Source organism: Agrilus planipennis, unplaced genomic scaffold, assembly GCF_000699045.2.
Source record: "Agrilus planipennis isolate EAB-ADULT unplaced genomic scaffold, Apla_2.0 scaffold41, whole genome shotgun sequence".
In the NCBI taxonomy this organism is placed as follows: Eukaryota; Metazoa; Arthropoda; class Insecta; order Coleoptera; family Buprestidae; genus Agrilus; species Agrilus planipennis.
In genome coordinates, this window is record NW_020442445.1 from 66,334 (window position 1) to 89,256 (window position 22,923).

General features: G+C 32.1%; 6 protein-coding genes across 15 annotated transcripts in view; 3 read left to right on the forward strand and 3 right to left on the reverse strand.

The window, feature by feature from the left end:
- The window catches only part of LOC108733558, a 14,343-nt gene extending 5,289 nt beyond the window's left edge, over positions 1 to 9,054 (reverse strand). Inside the window, exons 1-21 of one of the 3 annotated variants that reach the window (XM_025980407.1) lie at positions 8,810 to 9,054; positions 8,507 to 8,721; positions 8,207 to 8,444; positions 7,889 to 8,135; positions 7,756 to 7,837; positions 7,212 to 7,694; positions 6,917 to 7,144; positions 6,744 to 6,865; positions 6,484 to 6,681; positions 6,335 to 6,434; positions 5,916 to 6,016; positions 5,655 to 5,858; positions 5,231 to 5,540; positions 4,373 to 4,900; positions 3,250 to 4,224; positions 3,043 to 3,188; positions 2,660 to 2,990; positions 2,216 to 2,341; positions 2,031 to 2,154; positions 1,810 to 1,945; positions 1,611 to 1,745 (exon numbers count right to left, since the gene is read on the reverse strand). In XM_025980407.1, coding sequence (XP_025836192.1) covers positions 1,625 to 1,745; positions 1,810 to 1,945; positions 2,031 to 2,154; positions 2,216 to 2,341; positions 2,660 to 2,990; positions 3,043 to 3,188; positions 3,250 to 4,224; positions 4,373 to 4,900; positions 5,231 to 5,540; positions 5,655 to 5,858; positions 5,916 to 6,016; positions 6,335 to 6,434; positions 6,484 to 6,681; positions 6,744 to 6,865; positions 6,917 to 7,144; positions 7,212 to 7,694; positions 7,756 to 7,837; positions 7,889 to 8,135; positions 8,207 to 8,444; positions 8,507 to 8,692 — 4,986 coding nt within the window. In that variant the 5' untranslated portion in view covers positions 8,693 to 8,721; positions 8,810 to 9,054 and the 3' untranslated portion in view covers positions 1,611 to 1,624. Of the gene's footprint in view, positions 1 to 1,610; positions 1,746 to 1,809; positions 1,946 to 2,030; positions 2,155 to 2,215; positions 2,342 to 2,659; positions 2,991 to 3,042; positions 3,189 to 3,249; positions 4,225 to 4,372; positions 4,901 to 5,230; positions 5,541 to 5,654; positions 5,859 to 5,915; positions 6,017 to 6,334; positions 6,435 to 6,483; positions 6,682 to 6,743; positions 6,866 to 6,916; positions 7,145 to 7,211; positions 7,695 to 7,755; positions 7,838 to 7,888; positions 8,136 to 8,206; positions 8,445 to 8,506; positions 8,722 to 8,777 lie in introns of those variants that run through there. The other 2 variants (XM_025980406.1, XM_025980408.1) reach the window with 2 other exon arrangements.
- On the forward strand, positions 7 to 1,590 carry LOC108733557 (putative methyltransferase NSUN6). Its single transcript, XM_025980409.1, has 4 exons — positions 7 to 181; positions 242 to 452; positions 508 to 804; positions 1,306 to 1,590. The coding sequence occupies exons 1-4, from the start codon at positions 141 to 143 to the stop codon at positions 1,564 to 1,566; spliced, it is 810 nt and encodes a 269-aa protein (XP_025836194.1). The 5' UTR covers positions 7 to 140; the 3' UTR covers positions 1,567 to 1,590.
- A 1,878-nt stretch (positions 9,055 to 10,932) lies between the features above and the next one.
- On the forward strand, positions 10,933 to 18,801 carry LOC108733559 (general transcription factor IIH subunit 2). Its single transcript, XM_025980422.1, has 6 exons — positions 10,933 to 10,959; positions 11,025 to 11,336; positions 11,855 to 12,108; positions 12,180 to 12,394; positions 18,458 to 18,492; positions 18,549 to 18,801. The coding sequence occupies exons 1-6, from the start codon at positions 10,933 to 10,935 to the stop codon at positions 18,681 to 18,683; spliced, it is 978 nt and encodes a 325-aa protein (XP_025836207.1). The 3' UTR covers positions 18,684 to 18,801.
- Positions 12,632 to 17,880, reverse strand: LOC108733589. Of its 6 annotated transcripts, none has more exons than XM_018464805.2 (9): positions 17,602 to 17,880; positions 17,180 to 17,250; positions 16,760 to 17,124; positions 16,626 to 16,704; positions 15,870 to 15,997; positions 15,677 to 15,816; positions 15,421 to 15,582; positions 13,113 to 15,361; positions 12,632 to 12,996 (listed from the first exon to the last, which is right to left on the reverse strand). In XM_018464805.2, exons 2-9 carry the CDS (start codon positions 17,238 to 17,240, stop codon positions 12,899 to 12,901), a joined length of 3,282 nt encoding a protein of 1,093 aa, XP_018320307.1. In that variant the 5' UTR covers positions 17,241 to 17,250; positions 17,602 to 17,880; the 3' UTR covers positions 12,632 to 12,898. The 6 variants fall into 6 exon arrangements, with proteins under 6 accessions (XP_018320307.1, XP_018320304.1, XP_018320306.1 ...); XM_018464802.2 differs by having other exon boundaries at positions 15,870 to 16,081; XM_018464804.2 differs by having other exon boundaries at positions 16,617 to 16,704.
- Positions 18,802 to 18,836: 35 nt separating the features above from the next.
- LOC108733591 (dynactin subunit 2) lies at positions 18,837 to 20,646 on the reverse strand. Of its 3 annotated transcripts, none has more exons than XM_018464807.1 (6): positions 20,413 to 20,646; positions 19,831 to 20,340; positions 19,546 to 19,775; positions 19,293 to 19,456; positions 19,132 to 19,234; positions 18,837 to 19,080 (listed from the first exon to the last, which is right to left on the reverse strand). In XM_018464807.1, exons 2-6 carry the CDS (start codon positions 20,337 to 20,339, stop codon positions 18,899 to 18,901), a joined length of 1,188 nt encoding a protein of 395 aa, XP_018320309.1. In that variant the 5' UTR covers position 20,340; positions 20,413 to 20,646; the 3' UTR covers positions 18,837 to 18,898. The 3 variants fall into 3 exon arrangements, with proteins under 3 accessions (XP_018320309.1, XP_018320311.1, XP_018320310.1); XM_018464809.1 differs by having other exon boundaries at positions 20,511 to 20,601; XM_018464808.1 differs by having other exon boundaries at positions 19,831 to 20,353; positions 20,413 to 20,503.
- Positions 20,647 to 20,825: 179 nt separating this feature from the next.
- LOC108733590 (high affinity cationic amino acid transporter 1) overlaps positions 20,826 to 22,923 on the forward strand; it is a 6,380-nt gene continuing 4,282 nt past the window's right edge. Inside the window, exons 1-5 of the mRNA XM_018464806.2 lie at positions 20,826 to 21,094; positions 21,368 to 21,648; positions 21,791 to 21,919; positions 21,978 to 22,133; positions 22,199 to 22,303. Of these exons, the coding sequence (XP_018320308.1) occupies positions 21,420 to 21,648; positions 21,791 to 21,919; positions 21,978 to 22,133; positions 22,199 to 22,303 (619 nt within the window). The 5' untranslated portion in view covers positions 20,826 to 21,094; positions 21,368 to 21,419. The remainder of the gene's footprint in view (positions 21,095 to 21,367; positions 21,649 to 21,790; positions 21,920 to 21,977; positions 22,134 to 22,198; positions 22,304 to 22,923) is intronic.

The window sequence follows — 22,923 nt, forward strand, 5'->3', positions numbered from 1 at the left end:
TTCTTTTCTAATTTTTACAAGGTACTAAAGTGAATGATAAAGTCAGTATATACGTCGATGTAAGCGGAAAATGTAAAAGAGGGTTGAATAAACTATATGAGTGTCCTAAAAAAATATTTATCGGTAATGGAATTTGCAAAATGTCGAGACATCAACTTTTTGGCGCCAATTTAAATCCAACGTAAGAAATTAATTTTTGACTGCTACATTTACCTTTTTAATAATAAGATAATTATTTTAGAGGGATAGCTGTTGAAATAACCGATACAATATCTGGATGTTTGCCGTTAAATGAATATGATGTATTACCTGAAAATTCGTTTTTATTGCAAAATATTCCGTCAGTTATTTGTGTTCGTACATTAAATCCTACTCATGACGATGTGATTTTAGATATGTGTGCTTCCCCTGGCAATAAAACTACCCATATTGCCAACTTAATGAAAAATAAGGCACTTATAATAAAAAAGCCATCGTTTTCTTCTTAATTGGTAAAATTTTTTCCAGGCTACTTTAATAGCAATTGACAAAACTCCATCGAAAATAGAACGTCTTAGAACAAATTGCAATAAATTTAATACAAATGTACACATTTTTCAAGCAGATTCAACAAAAATCTTTGATGGAACTTTGGATGAATCTAAAAGTGTTGTCAGTGGTCCCCCTTTTTGTGGGGAATCGTTTGATAAAATACTTTTGGATGCTCCTTGTAGTGCTCTAGGGAAAAGACCTCAATTTCCATGTAAAATTAATAATAATACACTCAAGTCTTTTGTACCACTACAAAGAAAATTATTTGAAGTGGTAAGTTTTAGTGATTATATACTATTAAATATATTGCTGTTATTTGAGTAATTTTACTTAGATATGATAGTTATTGAATATTATTTATAACCCAATAATGTGACTGACATATTAATTATGCTAAACCGCGAATAAAATAAACGAAATAAAATATAGAAACGAAAGTTCATTGGCCTTAAAAATCGATGTTGCTCCATTCTTGTAAATCTCCGGTACACATACATGTTCGGTAATTCCCCAATCATATCAACTAAGGCGAAGTTGTTTTGATCGTGTAGTTACTAGTAGTTGCTAAAAAATTAGTGTCTTACATGTGTACATTTGAACATGTGTTTATTTTGTTAATTTTTGTTCATTTACAAAAAAATTAAATATAGCTGACTACGATTTTATTAAAATTTTATAAGTTTAGGAATCGTTTATTTTGTAAAATAAAATTACATTAATAAATAGTGTTGACTGTTGATTACATGTATATTGAGGTACACAATTTGTTCATAGGCTGCAAATTTATTAAAACCAGGTGGCACTCTTGTGTATAGCACTTGTACAATAACCGTAGCCGAAAATGAAGAAATTGTTGCATGGGCATTAAAAAAATTTTCTTCTTTAAAACTTGTAAAAGTCGAAAACTCCTTTGGCACTAGAGGATTTTTCGTTAATGGCTTAAATGATGAGCAACTTTCATGTCTTCAAAGATTTGATTCCGACTGTGACATTGATTCGGTTGGTTTTTTCATAGCATGTTTTGTAAAACGGTAGTTATCAATAAAAATGTCCCCATTATTTTGGAATTTTTATTATATAAATCCCTCATTGTTTAAATTGTCTCAACAAGATATCGGGTATCCCATACACCAAAACCGGACATTGTTATTACGTCTTTATAGTTTGGAATAGGAGTGTGCACCTCAATCACTTGGTGATATTCCAAAGTGTCCCTGCCATTGTAGTATTTGTTAATAAAAAACGGAATACTTGAAATAGTGAGACCGTATTTTGTACCTTGGAGTAAAATAGATGAATAAAAGAACGTATGCATTACCACCACTTGTTGCTTTCCCTATAGTTGCTTGTTGAGGAAGAACGACAAATTCCCCGCATTTAGATTCTGATACTACTCGTATGTTTAGTTCTTTTGCTTGAAATAACAACAAATTATTTATTATAAACAATGACGTCACTTTTTGGTACTATCTAACGTTATTCTAATTCGAAAGGTTTACCTCTGCAGTTTAATACAGTTACTGACTTCTTTATTGTGTTTCCAATAACAACATCGCCAAAATTTAGTTCTGAGGGTAGCACCTTCATTTGAGGATATAAAACTTCTAACATCAGTGGCACTAGCTGAATAAAATAAGAATTTATTTGAATAGTAAAAAGTAATTAATCAACTGCTGTATGTTACTTGTTGCTCATAGTCTCGTTGAAAAACTATTAATGGATGCACAATTGCTATCTCTTTTGGTAATTCTATCATCTGTTTCACGCATTTTAATATCATTTGTCGTGTAACTGTACATTTTACTGTTATCTAAAAGATAAAAAATTTATGACGTTAAAAAAATTGGATGAAGTCATATTAATATTGTTGTAAACGAATGCCGCAAGCGGTGATCGATATGACGGTACCATTGATGTAAGTAGTCATAAATCACGGGGACACAGCTCATACAGGACCACGCGATAATAGGAACTTAAAAGAAGTTTCCGGAAATAATCAGAAATGTCCGGTAACCGTATGAATAGTCGATAATAAACAGTGCGTGAGCGAAAGAAGTAAATAGTGAGATATGAATCCATAAAACTATAAATATTTTATGGCATGAATTTTATGTTGTTTAAGTCTTACCTCTACACAACCTCCTGGCGGGACGGTTAAAAAAATATTGTCCTTCTCATTTGTCTTTCCAAATTCAGATTCCAGTTGAACAATGTGAAATGGTTTGTTCACATATGCTCTTGTTATAATGAAATCCGACTGTTTAACATTTCTAAATAAAAACTTTCTGCTTATCGTTTTTACTCCGTTTTCTATCGAATCGGTTGCGTAAATACGGAATTTAAGCTCGTCTTCCACATTTTGAAGTTTGAGTGATGGAATTTCAATGACTGCATGTAAATTTACTTTCGTTGCCTGGAATTCTACATCGGTTTTCCTTCTGCACATGTTTGGGTAAAAACTACAGAAGAAATAAAGTGTGATAATTGTGAGTGGAACTTTTTAATTTTTACCTATATTGGTCGGTTACATATAAATGTCCAATTAACCAAAACTCCTGTTTTTCTTTAAAGTCATTTATGTTGATAGTACTGGGGTCAAGGCTAATTTTAACACAACTGGTAGATTTGGGGGGTAAATGGAGTTCCCAGGGCTGAAGCTTTTATGAAACAATGTAAAAGTAGAATAAATTTTATCATTATAAGTACGTTTTAAGTTACCTCAAACTTATCTGATTTCTCAATTCCATGATACTGATTTGTTAAATGTATTTCACCTCTCGTATTTGAATTGTTGTCGTCAAAAAGGTCAAAAATTACGTTGAAGGGTAATTTTTCGTATTTGCACGGAGCCTCGAAAGTGTGCCATTTTATAAATATTGGCACCGAGCTGGTGTTTGTTACTTTCAGTAATTTAACTACAGGCTCGGAAATGTAAGAGACTCTTCCAAACCTGATGGTCGGGTATTTTGTAATTGAATTCACAGCAAGTGGATATTCCACCGGGAACCCCACGATTTCAATAATCAACGTAAAGCAGAACGATCTAACGTCATTAATTTCTATAACCACTTCTTCTATATATGTTCCCCAAGTGTCCCCGTAAACAAATAAATCAATATTTGTCATTTCCGTAGGTTTCAGTTTGACAATAGTGGGCTCAGCTTTTACCACAAGTCCGAAATCTTTTCCCATTATTTCATCCCATTTATTAAACTTGTCCAAATTTAATTTGTTCATTAACAATTCTACATTGCATTCGTCTTCACGTCTAACAGGAAAAAAATTTACAGTTTTAACTGTTGCGCAACCAAGTAATGGAGTGAGATTTTCTATTTTTACACTTGTCTGATACGGTACTCTGTGAGGTACTTTCTTTAGTTCGACTATGTGATCTCTCAAAACAACATTTTCGCCAAACATTTCCTTTAATTTTTCTCTTGTAATGGGATAAACATCTAATTCTGTTTCGGAGGTTGTAACTGAACTACTAGGAGTGCAAGGTATTGGTGCAACAGGACTCTCCTCCATAAAATCGTCGTTATAGTTTATGAGGTGATCTCTTACATTATAGTCCATGGGAGGCATTTGCCCATCAATCGGACGTTCTTCGCCTACTTCTTCCAAACGAACATCTTCAATTTTCACATCTTTACATATGTCGTACATTTCTTTTGGAAAACATACACATTCTCCCTTTTAATGAAAAAAATAATTCAGCAGATAATTTATCAACAAACGTTGTTGCAAGGTTCAAACCAAGCAAGAGTTCTTAATTAACGACACCCGGAAAAGGCTACGAAAATCAGCAATCAAAGGTTTAGCACGGGAATATTTTACTCACCATCGTCCCGTATTCGTAATCTTCGAAATTCACTGGCCACAAAACTTGTTTGTATGAACCATTAACTTCAGGTAAATGAATATAAACATAAATATTACTCGTGTTAGTAATTATCGTAAGTACTAACGGTTTTTTTATTTTTCCTATAAAGCAAGGTACCATAACTTTAAAAATACCATTTGCTATGGGCGTGATGCTAAACTTAATGTGGTTACAACTTTGCGGTTCTATTTTTCCCCATCGGGGACCAAAATTTATTTTAAAGGCGTGGACGTCTTTCCCGTATGGTACACCCCATACATAAGTTGCTGGTACATAACCATCATTGTGCAAGCATATGGGATACGTCTTAGTATTATTTATGTATAAAAGATGGGAAGGACATATTAATGCCCCTTCAGACGTTGAAGAATGTATTATTAAACGGGGCGATATAATTTCGTAAGTTATAAAACAAGTCGAACTGACCGTTTTCATGTTTGCAGCAGACGTTAGAAGAACAAGAAAAGATAACCAAACAGCATCTGTCTAAAAATTAAATAAAACTGAACTTTTATGATTTACTAACCGAGAAATAAGTCAAAAAATAACGATTTGTAATGCTTTTGAGGCAAAATGAGTTAAAGAAATTCTAATAGTTAAATTATCTATAATTTTACGGCGTAGCTACAGTTTTGTTGGTAATTTACAGCAGTTGCCAATGGCGTGATGATGAGAGCTAATAAGTTCGAAATGGCGATGTATGTCTAGTAGTTTTGATAAATTTTTGATCAAATTCTTCAATTACATTTCTTAATTCTGTTGTTGGTTGTTGTTTAAAAACGTTCAAACATGTACATAGATGTAAAATAAACTTACTTGGTGTGACATCGAGTAAGTAATAGTCTGTGTATTTCGATTTTTGTTAAGCACACCTTCAGTTTGCGACAAATGATTCAAGTCGGATAACTTAATTATCCCTTTTTTATCCTGATCATACCGATACTCCAAAATTTTCCATTTAATTTCCGTACATTCTGAGCTTGTTACACAAAACTCCTCCGTAAATACTTTTCCAATTATGCACGGACCAAAATTAATTAATCTTCTTGAAAATTTCGCGTACGGTTTACCGACTTTAACAAAAACTTCATACTCTTTGGTAAAACTGCCATTATTAATCGATAGACTACGAATAAGCATTAAATGCGTTATTTAAAATTATACAGAATTCATATTTTAAAATCNGCCCTATAGTTAAACGCATATTATAAAGGAAATTAGTTAAGAAATGACTATGTACGTGTGATTTTCTTTAATATCTTCATAACTTCTCACGAATATTACTAATTCACAAGTGGTTACTTCGTTGGGATATATTGTAAATATACTTGGAGAAATTTGGGTACAAGTGCCTTCAGATTTATTTTTCGATAGCCATTCACATTTCAACGGAAAAATGTCCTCGGTATACAGCATAATTTCATGTTTATGTAAATCATTAAACCTGTAATGCATTCTAATATATATCTGCCTTAATGTACCGTTTGTTAATCAAACGAACCCTAAAATAACCGGAGACGTATAAGGGCAGGGCACAATTACTAGACTTAGAGTCACTATATTCAAAACCATCTCGACTTCGGCTCTAATAATGTCAACATACTATAAAAAGTAATGAGATTAACTATACTTTTCTCGCAAAAAATAAATATGATTATGACTTTTAATTTGAATATTTATTCTCAATTTTTTGGCCACTATACGTTACCTCAAATAAATGAGAAAATGACTGACCAAGTAAATATATGAATAATAATATTCTAAATCGCTATCCCTACCACAAAGTTTTAGTATAAATGCCACCTAACATCAAAACAGTTATTTTTGAAATTTTTTTGTCTTATTTTGCTGGAGTGCATTAAAATATAGTTTCAACATGCATTACACTTACAACAATCAATTAAAAAAAAAACAGCGTACTTGCGACTTATAGGGACCATGCTGAACTAAGTCCCTTTCAATTACGGTAAAGTTCCAGTTTGATCTTAGACTAGATTGCGGTATATTCAATATGTAGAAGCTAAAAATATTCCTAATCAAAAAGAAAAAGAGCTCTTTCGTATGCTTACGAAAAGACGGCGCTATACAGTCCTGGATTGTACTTATTTACGAAAACTTTTATTTGAAATTCTTGCGCGTTATCTGGCGTCAGTACTCCCTCCTTTGGAGTAATTTCCGCCCAGTCAGATTCTATTCTTTCCAAAATAGTAGCAGGGGATGTATTATTACTTTTTCTAAACTTCCATCGAAAGTGTATGAATAAAGAACTACAGTATTACCAGTCATTATTAAGTATGCTTCACTACATACGTATATGAGCATAGTTTACCTCAAATTATGGATGGTAAATGTTTTAATATGGGTTATAAAAGGCAGAGTGTTTCCAAAATGAATGTAATAAGTTGATTCTTCGTCCATAAATAGAGAAAAGTCAGTTAACTTTTCTGGAATCTAGAGAAAGACTAAAAAAATTTAAAAACTTAATTTCGTTTTGAGTTCTACCTCCAACTTGATAAAATCTTCATCAAAAGTTATCCCATCACCGGTTAATTCTATTTCTTCAATAGATGTGTTATCGCAAAGCATAAAAATTTTCTCGGTCTGTAATCCATTAGACAAGGGGAAGAACACCACACTAAGCTCCACCAACTCGTATTTATTGATATGAAAATAAGTGGGATAAATTTGAAAAGAACTAGGTGTAGATAAAATCATGCAATCGCTAACATCCTAAAAGTCCCAGTTAAATTTTTGTAATCAGAAGTACGCGTACACAAAGATCCGCATACGGTAATACCTTAACTTCATAATTGTACCAATCTTGCTCGCTCATTAAGAAAAAAGAACCACTCTCCCCTTCGTTGTGTAAAATTACATTTAAAAATAAACCAGTACCTAAAAGACAACTACCACAATCTATAGTAGAATTTAAAGCAGCTGCTCTAGCTGCATTAAAATTCTGTTGAAGGGATGATGAAGAGCCTGTACGATTATAGTAATCATCTAGTAATCTATAAACATAAGCATGAAGAACTGGCGAATTTCTAAAACTGATTAAATTAATTGTAACATCACATCCTTTACATGTCCTAAATGTTATTGTTCGACGTTCATCTTGATATGTATCAGTTTTAAAAGACACTTTAAAGGTAGCACACATTCCTGGAGCGATTCTTAATGAATCCGAAGTTAAGTGAAGCTTGAAGTGAGAATTTCTAGACATCTCTTGCGGAATAAAAGATTGCATTGACGACGATACATTTTGCAATTTAAATTTTTTCTTATAGAAAAAGAAATACTTTAAAATTGAGATCGCAAATTGATGTTCAAGCAACTATTACCTCATAAGGTATATTCACTTTATAGTTATGAAAGACTATGGTTTCTGGAACTGCTATAAAAATAGTTTGGCATTCGTATTTTCTAAAAAACGGTGTTGATAATATACCAATAAATAAAAATCGATTAGCAAACCTTTTTTCAATTTTTGGTAGTTTAAAGAGTTGCTCAGGATCCTTGACCATTAAAAATTTTGTAAATTTAACAAGTTGCTTGGGTGTGAAGTTATTGATATCACGATCGTAAAATTTTAGAAATTTGTTTGTCTTTTTTATTTTATTAAACTTGGAAGATTTAGGCTTGCATTTCTCAATTTTATTCGAGCACTTGTCTTTAGCGTGTTGGCACATATGCTCACATTCGTTCTGATAAAATCTGAAATCTGTTTTCCTTAATAACTATAACTAAATACTTAATTTACGTGTTCGTTAATGAAATTAAAACAGTTCATACCTATACACCGTTTTATTTTATTAGGAAAAATGTCAGCCTTCTGGAGTAGTGGAAATTTTGCTAAACTTTCTTCATCTAATGATGACAACATATTTACTCTTTTCAGTTTTAGGCTTTCCATAAGGCACTTATCTTTCTCAATCGCATCCTGTGTAATGAGTAATTTTCCATGAGTTAGCATAATATTTTCTTCGGTTTTAGTAATTTCTGCTATTTCCGTTTGCGTATCTTGGTATATCTTTATGAAAATAAATACATATGAATGCATACCTACGTATCTTTCAATCTTTAATATTTTACATTATATGCATTTTCCCCAATTTCCTTAACAAGAGGGTCACTGATATTTTGCTTTGTTATATTTTTGGCAATGTTTATGGGAAAATCATCCTGCGTAATGAACCCCTGAAACACTTCACGTAAAACATGCAAAGTGTCCGGATTTTCTTTTGGTGAATTAGAAGGAACTAAGGGAAAAGACTCCATTTTTTTGGCATATTCATCAAATTCTAAAACTGATTAGCAGAAAATAAAAACTGACCAACTTGATTTGTGATTCTTCTAAAACAACCTATTAATTAATCAGTGGAATGTAGTAATTACATTTATGCTACGAATTCTTAAAACTGATTTATTGAAATCAGGTTCGATGGTGTCTTTTTTGTGGACCAAAGGCACTCTTCTGTAGTCTACTTCATTATTTCATACTTTTTTGTACAAATACTTGTATAAACATTTTAATCATTTGTAAACTTTTACATCTATAATTTTCTTTTGATGTTTAATTTGATTATTGCACAGGAATTTCTCGCGATACACCGTATACGAAAAAGTAAAAAAATTCTTATTAGAAACAAAAAATGTACCCTCACTATATATATGAGGCAAAATTTGATAGATAGTATAGTGCCAATTTGTAACAAACAAAAATTCTAATTTTCTAATTTCGTCATTATACTTCCAGAATGTATCCTTGTCGCATCGCCAAGCAGTAATTGCTTACATTTATATTTATTTTTTGTGTTACTTAGTTAATTGATCAATAAATTGATGACGCTTTCTAAGATTTTAGATTTAAAAAGACTGCGAAACACGACAAATATAGTCGTGGTACCATAAGTTTCATTTCATTTTAAATTAAGAGTAACATTTACACGTTCATAAGTTTTGTTAAAATTTCAATTTGGAAGAAACATTGTTTATATTTAAACTGATAATTGCTTCTAACAAGTATTTCGAAAAGGAAGCTGAAATCTCCCGCCCTACTCCCGGCATAGTCCACGGGGACTGTCAGCCTCAAGCATTAGTATTTGATTGTTTTTTGGGCATCTTCAGCTTGGTGGGTGATTTATAGAGACTGCCTATGGAGTATGGGGGAGATCAAAAAGTTCTAAATCACAACTCACGTCTGATAGTTTCGATAAATTACTGAACAATAACTTAATCGGTTCTTACTAATTCACAGATATTCCATTTCTAAAATTTAGCGAGTGATCTACCCTGATTTTTAGTGAAATACCAACAGTGCTTTTAAATTATTTTCATATTAAATTTTAACACCATTTCATAACTTTCGAATTTTTCCTTATTAATGTACGATAATTTGTAGTGGATAAAAAGTAAATGAATTTTCATATTAATTATAAAAATGGTAGCAAAAGTTACAATATTACAGAATAGGTATTTCGGTAGTGTTTCACAACTTTTTACATATCATATAATTCTGGATAACGCTGCAGTTAGGAGTGTCTGAAAAGAACTTTATTTTCGTGCGGCGCGTTAGGTGAAACGTATGCAGGGTAAATACCTACATGCTTATTAGGAAACGGCCACTATTGATATAATTTTTATAAAACTATTAAGTTATTATGTAATCATTTAATAAAAAAATTAAAGTATATTTTACAAAGAACTTCTGCACTTATTATTATTGTTTTACATACATTCAATAAGTTTATGTGCATTATCAGTTTACCACAAAACCGGACATTGTTATTACGTCTTTATAGTTTGGAATAGGAGTGTGCACCTCAATCACTTGGTGATATTCCAAAGTGTCCCTGCCATTGTAGTATTTGTTAATAAAAAACGGAATACTTGAAATAGTGAGACCGTATTTTGTACCTTGGAGTAAAATAGATGAATAAAAGAACGTATGCATTACCACCACTTGTTGCTTTCCCTATAGTTGCTTGTTGAGGAAGAACGACAAATTCCCCGCATTTTGATTCTGATACTACTCTTATGTTTAGTTCTTTTGCTTGAAATAACATTTGAAAATTATTTATTATAAACAGTGACGTCACTTTTTGGTACTATCTAACGTTATTCTAATTCGAAAGGTTTACCTCTGCAGTTTAATACAGTTACTGACTTCTTTATTGTGTTTCCAATAACAACATCGCCAAAATTTAGTTCTGAGGGTAGCACCTTCATTTGAGGATATAAAACTTCTAACATCAGTGGCACTAGCTGAATAAAATAAGAATTTATTTGAATAGTAAAAAGTAATTAATCAACTGCTGTATGTTACTTGTTGCTCATAGTCTCGTTGAAAAACTATTAATGGATGCACAATTGCTATCTCTTTTGGTAATTCTATCATCTGTTTCACGCATTTTAATATCATTTGTCGTGTAACTGTACATTTTACTGTTATCTAAAAGATAAAAAATTTATGACGTTAAAAAAATTGGATGAAGTCATATTAATATTGTTGTAAACGAATGCCGCAAGCGGTGATCGATATGACGGTACCATTGATGTAAGTAGTCATAAATCACGGGGACACAGCTCATACAGGACCACGCGATAATAGGAACTTAANCTACTAGAGATATTTATAGAAGAATTTTTTGATCAGAACCCAATCAGCCAATTAGGAATTTTAATAATGCAAAATAAGAGGTCAGAAAAGATAAGTGACTTGGCAGGTAATCACCATAAACATTTAAAAGCTGTAAGAAGTTTAAGTCATACTTCTTTGATTGGGGAACCTTCGCTTCAGAATGGTTTAGATATGGCATTCAAAATGTTAAAACTCTTACCAAGTCATGCTAGCAGAGAAATTTTGGTAATAATGGGTGGTTTAACAACTTGTGATCCTGGTGATATTACTGTTACAATTGATGTAAGGTTTTGTTTTTTTTTTTATACATCTAATAGTAGTAATGTAGAAAGTACACCTTCTTATGTAGTATGTGGTTGTTGTTAAGTAGAAAAGGTTTATTATCCAACTATTTCTACTTTTCCTTATACTGCTTATTGAATAAGTAACTATTAACAAAATAATTGTTAACCAAGTGATTCTAGTCCTCAGTAATTTCTTCTGGTTCCCAAAAAATCATCTTGAATTTTTGTGAACAAAATAGCTCCTTTTAAACTAAACAACTCTAAAAGACATTCCAGTACTGATTTTCACTTCTACCTTCAGTATAACAGCTTTTTTATTTTCAATCTTTGTTTCAGATATTAAAATTGTGCATTTTGTCACATACATTTGTTCTGATTTCATTTGTATAAAATTAAATCAAAAATAGCAAAATTTGGAAAATTATGGATAGTGTATTAATAATAATGTGTAAACTTAATTTTCAGTTTTCCTGATTGCTTAACTTTTGCCTAACTTCTACAGGTAATAATTTTTAGGCCCTGAAATCAGAAGGAGTTAGATGCTCTGTGATTGGTTTAGCTGCTGAAGTGCATGTATGCCGTAGTTTATCAAATCAAACAGGTGGTGTCTATAATGTTATATTAGATGACTGTCACTATAAAGATCTTTTGTTACAACATGTTGAGCCACCACCTGCTGCCACTTGTCTGGAATCTAGTCTTATTAAGATGGGATTTCCCCATCAAATGGTTATAGAAGGGGTGGAAGAACCACTAACAATGTGCATGTGGTGTGTATGGATTCTCAAACATCAACTATACATTGCATTTGTATCCTAGTAAAACAATAAATATTTTTTAGTCATGTTGATAGTGTTGATGAGGGCAGTAAGTTATCTACAGGTGGTTATTATTGTCCTCAGTGTTGCAGTAAATATTGTGAACTACCTGTTGAATGTAAAGCGTGTGGATTAACGTTGGTTTCTGCCCCCCATTTGGCGAGATCATATCATCACCTGTTTCCAGCAGCAAATTTTAGTGAGATCAATTATGAGAAGCAAGTTACATCTTGTTTTGGTTGCCAGAAACAATTCACTGATATAGAAAAGCATGTAAGAACATGTTTTTACATACATTCAATAAGTTTATGTGCATTATCAGTTTACCATAAGCTACTTGCTTAAATCTATAAACGAAATTGTTACTTAGTAATCATTATACAAACAACAAGCGGTTTCTTCTCTTTATTTTTCCCATTTAGTTACCGACGAATATATTATTAGATAAAAATAAGAAACAAATAAAATCCGGATAAAATGTTCAACTTTTATTTTATTCTACCTATGTAGAAAAATTATCAAACTAAAGATACCTACAGATACCTTTTATATTTTGTAATACAATTTATACATTAATGGAAAAGGGATCATCTAACAAAATCAATAACATATCGCCATTAGCAGCAATACCTTGTTGTTTTGCGCGTTACACATACCCTAAATATTATGTGAATTATAAATACAAAACACGACAAAATAAGGAAAAAACACAATTTGAATGTTACATTTTATGACAAAATGTTTATTTATCTAATTCTAATGCAGCGTACTGCTCTGCTGTAACATCAGTCATCATCAGATTGCCATCAGGGAGCATAAGAACAACTTTTCTTGTTCCACCTGGAAAAAAGTTCATCAATTTGTAAAAAAATAATTAATAAGTATCTAGAAAGCCCAATTCAAATGGTGGGTTTAATTTCCTTCTTTTTTATAAAACTATAAAAAAACCCACTTACCTGGACTAGGAGGATCGGCCTTTACAATTTGCGCCACAACCTGCGACTCCTCCCCGTTATCAATCCCTTCTATCTGCGTGTCATCCGTGTTGACAACGAGCTGGCTATTCACGTCCGTCGTTTCATCCTCGGTAACTTCCGTAACTTGCACTGATTGCGTTTCTTCTGTTAAACCGTCTGTTGCCACAAGCACGCATTGTTGCTGTCCGTCTGGGCCTTGCGTAATCAGCACTGTCTGCCCATCTTCGTTTTGCCCAGCCACTTGATAAATTGTACCATCTTCACCCGTTATAAATATAGGAGTTTCACCCTCGGCAAGTGCAAAACCTGAAACATCCATCAGAGTTGCCGTTTCATCAGTAGAAGCTGTTACCAACGCGGTGGCATTTTCGGTGGTCGTTACAGCCGTTAGTTCAGACTGATTTGACTCTTCGTCAGTTAATAAGGGCATGCTAATTACCGTTCCTTGCTGCTGTTGCTGTTGTTGTGGTATTTGTTGTTGCTGCTGTTGGATGACTTGTGGTTCTATTGCTATGTCTTCTTCACTTAAATCGGCATTCAAAATTATCGTCTCTTCTGATTTTATCGTGGATGACGATGCTGGAACGAGCGTTTGTGCCACATTTTGAGTTACGGGCGTTGTCCTATAAATAGTTGTATGGCCAATTTTCCTGGCAACACTCGCATTTCCTCTTGTCGTGTTCCGATAAGTGTTTACGTTCGCGGATCTTTTTAAAAATGGTTCGTGAGACGATGATGCTGCAGGGGTCTTCTGAATATAAGTTCTACCACCACGACCTCCCGCAGGGGGTCGTCCTGGTGTCACTTTCTGTATATATGTGGGGGTAGAAGCAGGCTTTTGAGAAACGCGACTAATATAAGACATTCGTTGCGGTTGTTGTTGCTGATGTGACATTGGAACGTTCACTTTCTGACGAATTGTGTGTGGTGTATTAATAAGCCTTTTTTGTCCAGGGGCAACCGGCTGACTTTCCTTAATGTTGGAATTTTTTAGGGCGGTACTCAGTATAGATGAACTGGAGCCCGAATTCGGAACAATAGAGTATATTTGCGATTTAGGTGCTTTTAAAGCATTCTCCTTGACAGATAGTGGCATAGTTTCGATTGAAGATTCAGACGATGTTGCTGGCACCGAAGATAAGGTGTTCGACGAATCCATTAATTTTGATGTATCAGAGGAAATAAGTGATTCGCCACTTGTGAGGTTAGTGTTCTCTAAATTAAGAGAGTCATCTAGAACGACTGTGGCAGAAGCAAGAGACGATGTGCCAGTTCCCGAGGTGTGAGAGTTATCAACTGGTTTAAGATCTTCTTCGGTTAAGTCGGCTGCGGCTAGTTTCACTAAATTATCTAAACTAGGACTGTCAGAAGTGGCATCGGTTTCTGAAGATAACATCTGTACATTGGGTTCAGGTTCTGGTTCTGGTTCAGGAGGTGGTGAAGGAGTTTTTTGTCCCAATAACTTTCCAGTCGACGGATCCAACGTGAATTCACCTGGAGGACTATCAGGTTCTGGTAAAGGAAGATCTGTGGGAAATTCAAGCTCTTCTAAACCATCTGATTCTTCTTCTGATTCTACAATTTTTTCTACTTTTGGTTTTTCGATAATATTCATTTTGATACCTCCTTCTCCTCTCTTTATCGTAGAGACTGTGATTCCCCCTTTTCCCGATTGGCCTGATGGTTTTACTGGTATCGTGATTTCCCGTTTTACAATGTTACGATTAATCTTTTGAACCATACTTGGTGTTACTTTGACTATATTACTAGTACTTCCATCATCTTTTTTAACAACTTTAATTCTTGTTTGACCAATTTTAGGTGTTACTTTCATAACCGTTCCGCCTTTTCCTGGCGTAGCTGAATCTAATTTTATTATTCCTTCTGTTTTTGACATGACATATACACCTGAACTAAGACCTGGTAATTGTTTTTCACTTAACCGAATTATTTTTGTTTCTGGTATAATAGTTGTTTCGGGTTTCTTAGCGACTCCATTAATTGAACCAGGTGATTTCGATTGCACTTTTCTAATAGTTACAACAGGCCTTTCATCTTCAGATGTGTCTGTTTCTTCTTCCATTTTCATCCTTTTTTCAAATGAATCAGTTGAGTCGTCATCACTAAAAGATTTTCGTTTGAGTGAACCTTCATCACCCTCAGATATGTCTCCACACCATGATTTTACCTGCTTCAAAGCTTTTTGCTTGCTTGTTCTTTGAGGACGGCTAAGTAAAAAAAAAAAAACATTTATACAACAACATACAATTGATAATAAATAACATACCCTCCAGGTGTTCTTTCAAACGTTTCCATAAATGAACTTTTTCTTTCTAATGCTGCTTTTGCAGCTTTAGCAGCCTTTTGTTTTCGCAAATTTTCTTCGAATTCCTCGACCATAGCTTTACAACTGTCAAGATGGGAAGCAGGCTCCCAAGTATTTTGCGAACTACATCAACATATTCAAATATTTTAATAAAAACCAAAAAGGATTTATTGTTGGATATAATTAATAATGAAAAAAAAAAAAATTAATTTACTACCTGTCAAAGTTTTCCCATTTTATGAAATATTCAAACGTCCTTCTGCGTGGATTGAATCTTTTGCTTAAAATTTTTTCAACGACATATTCTTCAGGTTTCTCTTGTGTATTTGCATTTGTTCTAAGGGCCTTTTTTAAGGACTTGATTTAGTAGACAATTTGGAAGCGTTATCGAAAAAGATATGAATACTCACCCTTGTGCTGGGTAAAATTGTTACATCACTGTTTAACTGAACGGGTTTGAAAGCTTTCTTATCGGTCTTGGGCACTTCTGTTTCTCCATGAATCCTCGCCAATTCTCTTTCTACTTCTTCCTCTGTATCTAAATCAGATTCAGAAGCTCTTATATCAACACCTTCCAATGGATCTCGCTCATTAGATTTGATTTTAGGCGGAACTTTAAGACCTGAATTAAGTAGGCACTCAATAAATGCACACACATTTTATATTTAAATTACTAATTATTGGTTTTTGTTTGAAGTGGTTAGAAATATTCATTCATTCATTCACTCCTAGTATTTTTTTAAGTTCTCCAAAAAATATGAATGAAATCAGCACAAACAACTTACTTGTTTTAGCAGAACTTGTTATTTTAATTTTGAAACAATAAAGTCTATTTTTGTATCGAAGTAAATTCTTTTAAACAAAAAGTATAAATATCTTAAGCATGCAGTTTTCACACTGTGGACAAATAATTAAATAATTAAAAAAGAAACACTTGCACTTCTTCCTGCAATTAATCAATTATTTTCAAAAGAGAGTAAGTATGTAAAAAGATAGTAGAACTGTACAATTTTTCCTTCGTTGTGCATACCGACACTTAACAAATTACTTCTATCAATATCCATAATTAAAATATCAACATTAACATTTCGATAATAAAATGTTCATATATAACCTAAAATCCCGCCAAATTTATAAAAATAAGAGAAAACACTTACGTATCTCACCTTCCTCTAAAGGATCTTCCTTTTTCGGAGTTGAGCCAACAGAAATTGCAGGTTTAATTATTTTCTTTTTATCAGCAAACTGAAATTTTTGCACTAAATTAGTAACTGCTTCTAAAAAAAGAAAAGTAACATACTAAAGGTTTTGTTCTTATTTCTTGCAATCTTGCAGTAGCTATCTTTGTATTATTTTGAATGAAATCTGCAGCTTTAATCCAAGCCTTTTTCTGTTCCAAATCAAGTTTGCACCACTTTTGATAAACAGCCCATGAAGTTGAATTTGGTCTGTACCTTGCACTCTCTTTACTTTTACGAAACTGAGCATTTTTCCATAACATAAAGGCCCACACTTGTGTCTTGGGTTCATACTTGTAATTATCTCTTATAAAAGATACTTCATCGCATTTATCATGATGATCTTGGAATTCTTCAATATAATGAAACACCTCGTGACATTTTCCACAAACAAGAACATCAAGTTTTCCAATATCATTCTGAGCCTCTATAAGATAAACACTTACTAATAATGCACTTGACTCAAAAATTCAAAATTTAACCTTTTATTAGTGCAGCATCCTTGTTTATATCTAGCGGGTCGGCGATTTCTTCTTCTTCCATTATCGTGGTACTGTCAGCAGAGAATTAAAAGCCTTAATTTTTAAAACGAATGAAAACTATACGAAGCACTAACGCTACTTAAATATTTAATAATATGTTAATATTATATCAGTAAATTCATTTTTTAAGAATATTTGACTTAATGATAAACTTCGTATTTAGCGCCATTACATTATGCTTATGGAAATACGAATAAATAAACGAGGAAGGTTCACAAAATGGTCGGTTTGTCGAATTCCAAAAATCAACTGTCACATAAAACCCACTTACATAAAACTATAAACAATTTAGTGTTACAGGAAAATTGCACAATATTTTTCAATTTATAACAAATTATGCATTAAAATATGCCTCAAAATACCTGAAATTCACTGCTAAAGCGAAACTTCCAAACAAGCGTACTTAACATGAACTACTATGCTGCCATCTGTATTGTGGCGCGTTGTCTTTTTACTTCAAATTATTCACATAACCGTTTCAACTTCAAATATTCTAATTATAATGTAGCAGAAGGAAGATTTAAACAATTAAGTTAATAGATTTTAAATTTTGAATTTTGCACTTTTTTTTAAACATAATATCTATTTCTATAATAGTTTTATGCTGTTAATTGTTAATTATTTAAACATAACCTGAAACTTAATAGGAAGGTGTAGGTACGTTTAAATCGTCTTATTAATTTTTTAATAAAAATTTTAATTATAGTTTATAAGTTAAATATGGCAGAGGAAGATGAACCGAAGGAGTATCGTTGGGAAACTGGCTATGAAAAGACATGGTAAGCAAAAAAATTTAAAAATTATAAATTTTGTGATTGATTAAATGTTTAAAATAAACATGAAACAGGGAAGCCATCAAGGAAGATGATGAAGGATTTTTGGAAGCATCCGTTGCAGATATTATTCAAAGAGCAAAACGTAAGAGGCAAGCTCAAAAGAAAGCTAATACAAAACTTGGTATGATGCGACATGTTTTCCTTATCATAGATTGTTCAGAATCAATGTCCAATCAAGATTTAAAGCCCACGCGATTATTATGTACACTTAAGGTACTTTCACCTAAAATTATTTTAATAATCGTCACAGTAATATAATTTTGTATTTATTTTTTAGCTACTAGAGATATTTATAGAAGAATTTTTTGATCAGAACCCAATCAGCCAATTAGGANAAATTTTAGTGAGATCAATTATGAGAAGCAAGTTACATCTTGTTTTGGTTGCCAGAAACAATTCACTGATATAGAAAAGCATGTAAGAACATGTCTTCTTATTTGTTTTAATTTTATATACTTAGGTACTTTTTTCAGATTTATTTGTGCCCAAGTTGTAGTAAATTTTTCTGTCTAGATTGTGATATATTTATACATGATACCTTACACACGTGCCCTGGGTGTGCCACAAATCCTACTGTATTTCAAAAACTTCATAGCACTAATACTTAGGAAAACTTATCTACATTTATATGTCCCATTTTTCCATTTTTTTATTTATTTATTTGAAGTTCATAAATAATGTGGAATATTTTTATTGATAGTGTATTTGTTACAAAAAAAACAAGGCGATGAAATAATAAAAAGCAATAAACATCAGTAAAACATGCATATAACATTAATTTACTTTTAATACTCTTAAAACTTCTACTTAAAATTATTACTGTTTATTTTTTACTAATGCTTTTAATTCTGCTATCAAGATTCTGAATAGTTTTATTTATTTCTTCAAGATTTAGAGCAAAGCTTTCTTGAACACCTTTGAGAAGTGCTTTATTGTTTCTGACATTGCTCTGAACTTCAGACTGTAGTGCTTCTACCTGAATTAGGCTTTTTATAAAGTCTCCAGCTAAAAAGTAATAATTGTAAATCTAAGTAATTATTTTGAAAGTTAACATACATTTTTTGTGCATTGCTTCTAGAGATTTCAACCTTTCAATGGTATTTGGCAGAATTTTAGATACATTTTCGGTATTTTTAACAAGCTCATAAAGTTCCAAAATCTAAAAAAAACATAAGGAACATAAAATATTGGAATAAAAACTCTAATGAAATTAATACCATTTTGTCTTTCTCTACATCCTCACTTATTTTTGCTTTCTTTTCTGCTATCATATCCAGTTTTTGAACCAAAGCTGTTAAGCGACCCTCAATATGATCCAGTTGAGCTGAATCCAACATACTTGCAGTTGCACTTAAATACTGAGCTGTCTCTAATAAAGTACCTTAAATAATAAGAAATTATCACTAACTAAAGTATAAAATTTGTTGTTAATTATATACATTTATGGAAATCATAACAGCAAATATTTACCTTTAGATGTAGCTGCTGAAAGCCTCCCCAATTTTTCATCACTGCCTCCTAAAACACCCTCTAAACGATGTATACGTGTTTCTAATTCTGCAACTCGTGCTGTCTGAGCGAGTCTGGCCTGGTCAGGTCTATAGTTGAACTGATAAATAATAGCATCATCTAGGTGACCTTCTGACTCCGGTTGCTCATTGGCTTTCGCTTTAAACTGCTCCAACTGAGACATAAGTTTCCTTAAAGAGTTAAAAATAAGCTGTATTTAAATATTGCGCTTTTCTGTAAACTTACTTAAGTTGCACACCCTGAGGATCAGATATACTGGAAATAACTTCTTGTCCCAAGCTTTCTTCTAATTGTAAATCAGCTAATTTCATTAGTGTCTGCTGAATTTCTTCAACAGACACTAAACAGTTGGAAGTTTCATCTTTTTTCTCATTATGCATTTTATTAATTTCTTCCAATAATTCAGTCAGTTCACATTGTAAGCGTTGATATTTTTGAAGTGGTGTTTCCTTTTCACCTTGGCCGACAATCTCCCATTCTCCAATTGCAGCATCATACCCAGTTCTAATTCGTCGACTTATACGTTCAGAAAAATCAACTTTACCAGCACTTAAGTTTTTGCCTTTGAATTTATTAAATGCTTCAGTAGCAGAAATGTGTATACGTTCTATAGAATCATTTTCTTCTTCATAAAAGTCAGAAGTTTGATCTGATTCTGGGAGATCCTTAGTTTCATAGACGTCTGGTTCCCCACGAGCAATACCAGGGAGATCAGCATACTTTGGATCAGTCATTCTAAATTATTTCCCTTTTTAATTTTGCTTCTTAAAAAATCATTAAAAAACTAAGCAAAGCACTTAATATTACCTTAACGCCCCACTTTCGTTTTTTCAATTCAAGATATATTTATGTATATTTAGTCGAAGGCATTAAGACCTGACGAACTAAATTTTCTAAATCCTCACCTCCACCCCTTAACAACTCCCGTCCAATCTTTTATTTTATTTCTTTGATAATTGTTTGAAGAACTGTTTTATATTTCTAATTACTTTCTCGGACGAAATGATGCATAAATGATGTCATAACGTCATAACATGTAGTGATTCCTATAACTACAAAAGGGTTGCGGTGGGGTTATCTATGGCGGTGTGTAACACTGCTTTATAACCATATAACGAAAAAATATTTACATAGACACAGGTGATTGCCAAACACTTCAACTTACAGGTTACAATTTGCAATATTGTTGAGTTTATTTCAATAAGTTTATTGTAATTATCAAACGAGAATGTAAATGAAATCAAAAGTATTTTGTTTCTGCAAACCTTATCTTGTGTTTTGTGTTATCTACTTTGTAGACAGTCAATTTCAAAGGATGTGAAATATTACGAGTTATTTTATGACAAAGGTTTTAGCAAGTTCAGTTAAATATTGCAGTGATTTGTTTATAGTGTTTATTAGATATTAGAAAGTGTTATCATCGCTTAATAATTATTTAATCATATTTTTGATTATAGTTCTAATATGCGATAGTTGCATTGTTACTTTGGTAAGTAATATATTTGTTTTCACATTTGCTTATTTGGAATTGTTGGATATATATTCAAGTAAGCTGGTCACATTTCATTTAGGTACTTGGTAAAATTCATAAGAAGTAATGAGATCAACATTCTTATCTTTGTATTGTTTTCTCACAGTTTATCTTATCTCATTTTACAATAAGAAATTTATATAATGTGCCAGATTTACATAGCTATAATTAAGTGAAGTATTATAAACTTATAAATGACATACATATTAAGAAGTATACCATTTATTGTAGAAACGATTGGGCAAATGCTTTAGAAAATAGTGAACAAAATATAAAGAACAATATGTCAAGCTGTTGGAGAGCTATAACCAGAAAAAAAGTGTTAGATCCAAACCAAACAGAGCAAACACAACTTGCAAGGGTTTTGAATACTTTTGATCTTACTGCACTTGGTGTTGGAAGTACTTTAGGTGTAGGAGTTTATGTTTTGGCTGGTCATGTTGCACGAGATACTGCAGGACCTTCTGTTGTTTTGTCATTCTTTATTGCAGCTATAGCATCAGTGTTTGCAGGTCAGTCATTAATAGACACAATTAGATTCTTTATCAGACATTTATTTTTTTGCAAAGTTACTAATTAAAATAATGTGCTTATTATTTTATTATAATAATGGAAGAGTATTAGTAATTAAGTCAAAAAAAATTATTGCCCTAGGCTTGTGTTATGCAGAATTTGGAGCAAGAACACCAAAAGCTGGTTCAGCTTACATTTATAGTTATGTGTCCATTGGAGAACTGGTTGCTTTTATTATAGGATGGAACCTCATTTTAGAATATGTTATAGGTATAATATAAAATGATCTTACCTAACGTGATTATTTGTTTTTATACGTTAATTGCAGGATCTGCCAGTGTAGCCAGGGGTTTGAGTGTTTATTTGGACACTTTAATAAATAATACAATGCAGGACTGTTTTAGAGAAATTACACCTATCAATGTTAACTACATGTCATCTTATTTTGATTTTTTTGCTTTTGGTTTATCAGTATTCTTAGCAGGTATGACAATGTATTTTTGAAAGAAACTAATGTGTTTAATAGATATTATTTTCATTACATTTTAGTTGCCCTGGCATTTGGTTTAAGAGAAAGCAGTATTATAAACAATATAGTCACATCTTTAAATATTGGTGTAGTACTATTTGTTATTATTGCTGGATCTATCAAAGGTATAACACAGTTAATGTGATTTCTTAAAATATTTTACTTATTTAAATGCTATATATGCATAGAAAGCAGTAATAAATCTTTATACAGTAGACACTCTGTAGTGTGATCATCGAAAAACTAAAACCCCATATAATATGAATAATATATTAATTATGTTAGGTCACATACATAGCTTTTGCTTATATAAATGAACTTCTATTGGTCTTAAAAACTGGCATTTTGGTACGTACCACCCACCTCCACCCCGGTTGTATTACCTTGTGAGAAGCTGCTTTATTAAAGAATTATTCACTTTTAAAAAGTACATAATTTATTGTGATTTCACTGGCAAAAAATGAAATTTCATTACTGTTTTATATACCTGTTATTTTTTAATCAGAATGTATTAATGTAACATTTTTATGTAGGCTTCTTTTGTTAATTATAGATGTTTATTATATAATAAATTACCATTAACGTGATCAAATCGATGATGTGAATAGCTCTTGCTTCTTTTAGTCCACACTATCAAGTGCCTAGTGTAAATCGTTTATAGAAAAATGTGTTTAAAAATGTATGGTACTACTACATTAATTTTCTGGTGGTGAAGGGGCAATAAATTAATTTTTATTATTATTAT

Coding starts and splice junctions, on each gene's coding strand:
- LOC108733557 (XM_025980409.1), top strand. CDS start 141: ATGTCGAGACATCAACTTTTTGGCGCCAATTTAAATCCAAC. Junction 182..241: donor GGCGCCAATTTAAATCCAAC/GTAAGAAATTAA, acceptor TAATTATTTTAG/AGGGATAGCTGTTGAAATAA. Junction 453..507: donor CCAACTTAATGAAAAATAAG/GCACTTATAATA, acceptor AATTTTTTCCAG/GCTACTTTAATAGCAATTGA.
- LOC108733589 (XM_018464799.2), bottom strand. CDS start 17,240: ATGGAAGAAGAAGAAATCGCCGACCCGCTAGATATAAACAAGGATGCT. Junction 16,082..16,616: donor TTTAGAGGAAGGTGAGATAC/GTAAGTGTTTTC, acceptor TACTTAATTCAG/GTCTTAAAGTTCCGCCTAAA. Junction 15,583..15,676: donor AAATGGGAAAACTTTGACAG/GTAGTAAATTAA, acceptor ATGTTGATGTAG/TTCGCAAAATACTTGGGAGC.
- LOC108733591 (XM_018464807.1), bottom strand. CDS start 20,339: ATGACTGATCCAAAGTATGCTGATCTCCCTGGTATTGCTCGTGGGGAA. Junction 19,776..19,830: donor CCTCAGGGTGTGCAACTTAA/GTAAGTTTACAG, acceptor TAACTCTTTAAG/GAAACTTATGTCTCAGTTGG. Junction 19,235..19,292: donor ATGTAGAGAAAGACAAAATG/GTATTAATTTCA, acceptor TGTTTTTTTTAG/ATTTTGGAACTTTATGAGCT.